The 8,244-nt window shown below is 38.5% G+C and overlaps 2 protein-coding genes across 2 annotated transcripts; both read right to left on the reverse strand.

Moving 5' to 3' along the window:
* Positions 1–774: 774 nt before the first annotated feature.
* Positions 775–2,433, reverse strand: LOC110750026 (capsanthin/capsorubin synthase, chromoplastic-like). The gene has a single exon (XM_021950276.2). The coding sequence runs from the start codon at positions 2,331–2,333 to the stop codon at positions 834–836; it is 1,500 nt and encodes a 499-aa protein (XP_021805968.1). The 5' UTR covers positions 2,334–2,433; the 3' UTR covers positions 775–833.
* A 2,481-nt stretch (positions 2,434–4,914) lies between these two features.
* LOC110750027 (capsanthin/capsorubin synthase, chromoplastic) lies at positions 4,915–6,605 on the reverse strand. The gene has a single exon (XM_021950277.2). The coding sequence runs from the start codon at positions 6,538–6,540 to the stop codon at positions 5,047–5,049; it is 1,494 nt and encodes a 497-aa protein (XP_021805969.1). The 5' UTR covers positions 6,541–6,605; the 3' UTR covers positions 4,915–5,046.
* Between the last annotated feature and the right edge of the window lie 1,639 nt (positions 6,606–8,244).

Here is an 8,244-nt window from a genome sequence, read left to right on the forward strand (position 1 = left end):
ATTGCATAAGAGTTTCTCTCCTCTGTCACGGCAATTAGTCACTTCTAAGTGGAAAAGATGGTAGATTGATAATTGTATGGATTTAGACAGCTAAACAACGATTAGACAAAGTGAAAAAACCCAATATGTCTAAGAGAGTTAGAAGTAGCTAGAAGAAGGTTAGAAGTATGCAATTAAATTTTGGCCGTTTATATCGAACATATATATCCTCCTTCGCTAATTATGTGCCAAAATGTCCATATAATTAAGCGAGCTATCATATCATGTATTATTATCCACGAATATCTACTTCAACTACCTTTCTTGGACTGCAAGTTATACAAGTATGCAGTGTCTGATCGAAATATCTGCAGCCTGCAGTCTCCAGTCCCAAGCTATATCATATCATGTGTTATCATTGCTGAATATCTGCTTCTACTACTACTACTTAAACCTATGTTTCCTTTGCCTCAACCCTACCTATATTGGTATTGGACTTTTTCATCTTTAGAACCAACCAAATATGACTTTTTCATCTTTAGGTTTTAATAAACGTATAAATTTTTAAAAAAAAAAAACTTAAAACAATAAATCACGTGGAAGGCATGTGACTTTTGGACAGAAATTTGAAAATTTTGACTGTAAGGGCTAAATTGACTATTAAATTGAGTTCGAGTGCTAAATTGGCTGAAAAAATAATAAAAGGGGTTAAGTTCGATTAGGGTGAGTTTAGAGGACAAAACAACACTTTGCCCTAAAAATTTATATATTTTATAACCTTGAAAAACTTGAATTGTGATGACTAACCAAAAGTCACCAGGACATATCTTACATTTATTTTATGCATTGAAATGTTAGATATAATATTGTTTTGCTTCAAGTGCTAGATTACCTATCATTTTAACAAAGGGTACAGCAGACTTTGTAATAAGTTCAACTCTAGATGAAACAGAGGCATGGCCAAACAAAGATAAACCGAAAAAGGCAAGCTCTGTTGGGGACAACCTTGATGAAAGATAGCCGTGCAAGTAATACGGATCCAAGTCAAAGAAAGCATCAAAGAACCTTCGAGTCTCATTCAGATCAAGCTTCAACAAAGTCTCCATCCCAAAAGAGTAAAACTCCCTAACACATCTCCTCTCAATTGGCCACAACCCCTTCCACACTCTATCATAAAGTGGCTGCCCTCTGATCATTCGGGTCGAGCCGAGGCACTGAACAATGGCCTCGGCTAGCACCGGGGCTAGAGCCATGGCCGACGCCACCATGTACCCGGCTGAAGGATTGACAAGCCCGGAAGTTCCTCCCATAGCCATCACCTCTTGAGACATCCGAGGAAGAGGGCCTCCCATTGGGATCAAACACTTCTCAGCCTCCAAAACCCTCTTCACTCTAATTCCCAAATGCCTTAGCCTTGCAACCATTCTCTTCTTCACCTCCTCATAAGACAGCACTGGCCTACCAACCAATGAAGTTTCCATCAAATATATTAGGCTTGAATCAATTGGCATGGCAAAGAGAAAAGTTGGAAATCTTGAATTTCTAGTGAGCATAGAAGGCTCATTTCTGAGATGGGAGTCTCTCCAATCCAACTGAACAACCTTATCCAAGTCAAAAGGGTGAAAATCCACTTCAGCCAAAATGCCATGGCCAGTCTGATAGCCATGGTTCCTTGGTTTGTCATACTCCATGAAAGTGCTTGCAAACCCACTAGCATCAACAATTAGGCTTCCCTTGAGCTCATTGCCATCGTCACAGAATATCGAAGATTCAAACTCTTGGTGCTCAATTTTCAAAACCTTGGCCTTATGAAACTTGACATCATTAGAGAGGCACCTCTCCATTAGCAAAGTCTTGAATTTCTTCCTGCTAATTCGACCAAAAGGGCGGTCTATATACTTGACATTGTCTTCATCAATATAAAGGCAAGACATAGGCCAAGTTTTTTCTAAGCAACTCTCAAGCTTCAAGCTCTCAAACTCATCAACCCAAACACTATAGGTATTTGGCCACAAAGATTGCGGTGAAGGATCAACACAACATACCTTAATGCCATGCTGTGACACTTGCTCTGCAAGGCGAAGCCCGGCAGGGCCAGTGCCGATGATGATCACGTCTAAGGAAGACCTAGTAGATGTGTCGAACTGGGGGATGTCGAAATCTAAGAATTCAGGTTTTGCCTCCGGTTTTAAATCAAGAAAATTTCCACATTCGCTGCTCTGGGCTTTGAAAGGAGTACTTCTTGAAGATGTGCCACAGGTTCTTGGAAATGAAAATGGAGGATTGAATGAATGTAAAAATTGGCAGCTCTGGGTTGCTGGTGGTGGTGAAAACAGCCTCATAAGAGTACCCATTAGAGAGTTTATTAGAGAGATGAACCAGTAGAAATGAATCCTAAAATACTATTATTTATAAGGAAATGTTTGTTGGGGATACTTCTGAGCAACATATAACAAAACAATCTTGATAAACTTTTATAAGACAGTTCCTAATGCAGATTAGTAAAACAATTTAGTTAAAAAATAACATGTGTTCGTTCAGCTTTTATTTCTTAAATACATACTCTTTTTTTTAATTGAATTATTCTGTAACGTAGCACGAACAACCTTTATTATTTTGTTTTGTTTTGGGCTCTTATTCAAGCAAATTTATCCCAAAGATTGCTCAAGTAGCCTTCTTCAATGCTGATCGCGATAACTTATCCACATGTCCATACTTCAAATTAAAAAACCAATTTGTCCCATGTGATGCTCTGCTCATTGCTCAAATTAAATAATAAATATGAGTGGGCAGCGGCCAGATTTATCAAAACTCCACATGCAATTGGTCGACCAAATTTCATACTTATAATATCACGACGTCACGTAGTAATATCAATGAAATTATTGAAATGAATTGCATTATATTTGGTATAGGGCCACGGCCACCGATAACAACAAAAATAAAATTAAAAAAAATCATTGTTTTTGGTATAGCCGCCAGATAGTGAAAGTGTTGGGTGTTTAGTCCTTATAGCGTGCAGTCATGTTTGAAAGACTACAGTGTAATGACGCCATTTTCAAGTTCATATTTATTTTTGGGAATTGTAAAACTTGCGAAAAATTTATAATTTTTCTCTCCATTACTTAAATCGTTAGTGAATTTGTTAAATGCTTGCGTATCAAAAGTGTGATTGTTTATTTAATTACATAAACTTCCACATGGACAAAATAATAATAAAAACTTATTTTATTATTTAAATTTTTTTAAAAAAAAACTAATCCAAAAAATACCCAGCCTCCCAACACCCACCACCAGCACAACCCATCTCTCAGTCAAAAGGGGGAGGGGGAGCATGTTGTTAGATATTATGTTAAGAAATTAAATTAAAATTTGATTTTATAAAAGAAGAAAAAATGCAATATCGAATCTTATGGTGTGGGCATGACTCTTTGTAACTTTTGTATTATAGTAGTAGACCAAACATTAAAAATTAGAATAGGTTAAAAATGACTTGCAACTGGTCAAATCCACCCTCATAATGTCACGCACTTACACGCTTTCATCTCTAGGGAATTGGCATGCCCACACCAACCTATTGGTGGGAATCGAACTCAAAACCTCTTGGTGAGCAACTCGATCCCAATTCCACCCCAATGTTTGATGGTGGTATATGATGTTCTTCCTTCGAGTTTGAAGTAACATGTCAATATTTCATCGACACGTTTGAGGTTCACTATTTTTCTTAAGTACCCCTTTAAAAATCATCCCCTTTAGAAAAAATAAATAATAATAAAATCAGCCAAATTAGCCCCTTAATTGACATCATCAAAATTTCATTTTCATCAGAGGGGCTATGTTTGTCTTCGCATTATTTGTTCCAACAAAAAAAAAAATTATTTATATAATTTTTGCAGGGAGGTATTTTCATTATGTTCCTAGGTACGTAAATATAGGTATTTTAAGCAGAAAAAAGATAAGCAAAAACCTAATAAAGAAAAACATATTAGGTTCTGCACACAATTCGATCTCCACAGTAAAATTGGATTCAAGGATGATCAACATTTTGATCTTGAATCAAACGGGACCACGAGTAGTGTCACATCACATGGTTAGTGATCTTTGACTTTGTTAGTGGATGAATTGGCACGTGCGTTGGTGATTCTCTCGAACTCGATGAAGAACAAAAAGTCTTTGAGTTGTCTAGTGTTTGATTTGGACACAGAGATTTCATGATTTGTGAAACGCTCGAGTTTGTTTCTTTTCTAAAGGTCACTTCTCTTGAATGATAGCCTATAATTTGTGTTCTTCGTTTTGTTGTTCCAGCACCCACACCATCTCCTCCAACTCAAGAAGACCTCTCAAATTGTCCACCAACTCAGAGGCCACTCAAACTCCAACTTCTCCACCACCAAGTAAAATCAACTCACTCACGAAGTCAACTACGTATTTGAAAAAGCTTTCACACCAACCGATCAGCCATTTCCAGGTCCTCCACCCCTTCTCCCCCTTCCATAACCACTGAAATTCCATGGTTAATCTCTTTCATCTCCAGCAGTAAGGTTTGTTTTTGAAACCATCAAAGTTTGTGTGTTGCTGCAATGTTTCCTTCATATTCAGTTCCTCTTAAACGGAAACCATGGTTGTGTTTCTATTTTAACAAGTTTTTGGGGCAATGAATACGTAGCAGGTCAAATTTTCTCAATTGGGGTGCGAAAGCAAACATACAAATAGTTATTTCGTGGAGAATGCTGTTGCATTAAATTTTTCGGTACCGCTATACTTTAGAAGCTTAAGCAGATTCAGGACCACTAGTAGATGTACTAGAAACGCACTCCCTTGTGTGCCGTCACGTTTTACACACCAGAAACAGATACCTAAGGGAATATGAGATGTAAACAGAAAACTAAGGTAATGTGAGAAGAGGTTCTAATCCAATCATTTAACAAGGAGCACTTGAAACTAGAGCTCTAATATTCTGGTAAAGTATATTGTATAAGGAATGGACCAATGTGTATAGTCCAAGCTAACAACACGAACAACATTACAGAATGAAACAAAAAGCAATTGTTTCCAAGTGTTACAGTATTATGCAGCTTCAAGTGCTAGATTACCCATCAGTTTAACCAAAGGCAAAGGACACTTCGTAACAATATCGAACCTAGATGGGGAAGAGGCACGGCCAAACAGCGATAAACTCAACAAAGCAAGCTCTCTAAGAGACAACCTTGAGGAGAGAAACCCATGCCAGTAATAAGGATCCAAGTCAAAGAAAGCATCAAAGAACCTTCTGCTCCCATCCAGATCAAGCTTTAACAAAGTCTCCATACCAAAAGAGTAAAACTCCCGTACACATCTCCTTTCAATTGGCCACAAGCCATTCCATGCTTTATGATAAAGTGGCTGCCCTCTAATCATTCGGGTTGAGCCAAGGCACTCTGCAATGGCCTCAGCCAATATCGGGGCTAGAGCCATGGTCCGAGCCACCATGTACCCAGTTGAAGGGTGGACGACCCCAGAAGTCCCTCCAATTGCCATCACACTTTGGGGGATCCGAGGAAGAGGGCCTCCCATTGGGATCAAACACTTCTCATCTTCAATTATCCTCTTCACTCTGATTCCCAAATGCCTTAGCCTCGCAACCATTCGTTTCTTAACCTCCATATAAGATAACACTGGCCTACTAACAAGTGAAGTTTCTTCTAAGAATACCAAGTTTGAATCAAATGGCATAGCGTAGAGAAACGTCGGAAATTTAGAATTACTAGTACGCAAATAAGGTTCATTTCCAAGATGGGAATCTCTCCAATCCATCAGAAGCATCTTATCCAAATCAAAGGGGTGTTCTTCCACTTCAGCCAAAATACCATGAGCAATCTGATACCCATGGTTCCTTGGCTTCTCATACTCTATGAAACTGCTAGCAAACCCACTAGCATCAACAACCAAGCTTGCCTTGAGCTCATTCCCATCATCACACAAAATCGAAGACTCAAACTCTTGGTGCTCAATTTTCCACACCTTGGCCCTGTGAAATTGAACCCCACTGGAGAGACATCTCTCCAATAACAGAGTCTTGAGTTTCTTCCTACTGACTCTACCATAAGGACGGTCCAAATACTTGGTCTTATTGTCATCAACATGAACGCAAGCCATAGGCCATGTTTTGTCTAAGCAATTTTCAAGGTTCAAGCTTTCAAACTCATCGACCCAGACACCATAGTTATTTGGCCACATAGAAAGGGGTGAAGGATCAACACAACATACCTTAATGCCATAGCTTGAAACCTGCTCTGCAAGACGAAGCCCAGCAGGGCCTGTGCCGATTATAATCACATCCAAGCGAGAACGGCTTGATGGGTCGAATTTGGTGAGGTCGAAATCGAAGAACTCGGGTTTTGACTCGGGTTTCAAGTCAAGGAAATTGCCAAACTTGCTGCTTTGGATTTTGGAGAAAGATTTTCTTGAAGATGGGTGATGGGTTTTTAGAAAAGAAAATGGAGGGTTTGATGAATCAGAGAAATTGAATTGACTAGCTTTTGCTGCCGGTGGAGGTGAAAACGGCCTGAAAAGGGTGGCCATAGAGAGAGAGAGAGAGAGAGAGAGAGAGAGACAGAGTCAAAGGGAAGTGGAAAGTCGTTATTAATAGAAGAACAGCTGAAGGAGATACCGACAGAATGGAATCTGAAACTCCTTACTATCAAAATTATTCTTTTTGGCTACCAAAAAAAATTATTCTTTTTGACCAAAAAAGGACACATCATATTTTCATGAACCTTGGCTAGGGCAAAACAAATAGTCATGTCATCGGTCCAATTTTTTTTTTTAGGTCAATTAAAACTTTTAGAATCTGAATGAATTAAACAAATTTTCTTCATTTCATTGGTATGCTTACTAATTCGAAATTGGGGGAGAAGGAATTGAAATTGAAATTAGCTTGATTACTAAAATGCCCTTATTCTAAATAAATTAATTTATATGCAAATTTTTATTGGGTTAAGTGTGTGATGATATAATGAGTAAATAAGGTGAATTTCTGATGGGTTAGTTCTTCAAAAATTAGAATACCACCACTCACCCTAGAACTCCTGATTTTGTGTGGGCCCCACTTGCATTTTCATTCCTTTATGTGAAGTCAACACATGAGTAATACGTAAGCGGAATCTAACTCCTTATTTTGATTCTGATTACAAATGAGTAAATATGTCATACACCAGACCCTTTAGCATGTACCAATTATGTTTTTTAATTTAATTTTTTATTATATAGTTTTTCATTTTAAAATGTGTGGGTGTCTTTTTGTTGAGAAGGCTTAGTAGGGTTGGATAGTTGGGAAGATGTGAATATAGCCTTCAAGTCTTCGTTTCTAAGTTATCAAGAACTAGGCCCAAAGTATCCTGAAGGAGAAGCAGGTTCTAGGGAATACTATGTTCTTCTTCCAACTAATGTTTTGATGGTTATTGTGTCTAAAATCAGTGGTATTAAATGTCTTCGGCTGCTCTTTGGAGATCTTTGAATGTCTTTGATAGCTGCATTGATATTACGTATAGGCTTGGCATGAGAGAATTGTGGTGTGGGAGCTAAGAATCCATAAGTTTAGAAAGATAGAGTGATTTGCTTGAGAAATAGATGACTATGGCAGTGTATTGATTGGGTGGTGTTTTGGGAAAGGTTGCTGCTTGAGTCTGGTACTTCTTAACAGCTAGAGGATGGGCTTTCTCTTGTTGTTGCTGATGTGCTTTGTCAAGGGATTTGGATGGTGTTTAAGGCTTGAAGTGGTATTCTGAAAGAAAATGAGCATGGAGAGGTTAAGGCTTGGGTTTTGGGTGGTTCTAGTAGCTAGTGGATGAGCTTGCCTCTACTTGTTCATGGGTTTGGAATGGTTAAGGCTTGGGTTTTTGGGGGAGCTGGAGGATGAGCTTGTCTCTGCTTGGTTTTGTGTGTCTGGGTTTGGAATGGCTAAGGCTTGTTTCTGGGTTTGGCTAAGGCTTGTTTCTGCGTGTTTTCCAGTAGAGGGTGAGCTTGCCTCTACCTTGGTTTGTTGTGTTTTTCTGCGTTCCTTCTTCCTCTATTTATAAGGTGGGATGCATAGGCTTTTGGTTATTGTGAGAGTGTACATTAATGTACAATAATTCACAATAATGGATCCGTGAGTGTGCAGTAATGATTGTGTGTACAATGATGAACAGTAATGAATAGTAATGGATTTTAATATGATTGGTAGTTGTGGTTTAATGTTAGAGAAGAGGCTGGGAGTTCTCTCTCTCTGCTTACCTGTGTAATTAG

Source organism: Prunus avium, chromosome 6, assembly GCF_965620075.1.
Source record: "Prunus avium chromosome 6, drPruAviu1.hap1.1, whole genome shotgun sequence".
NCBI lineage: Eukaryota > Viridiplantae > Streptophyta > Magnoliopsida > Rosales > Rosaceae > Prunus > Prunus avium.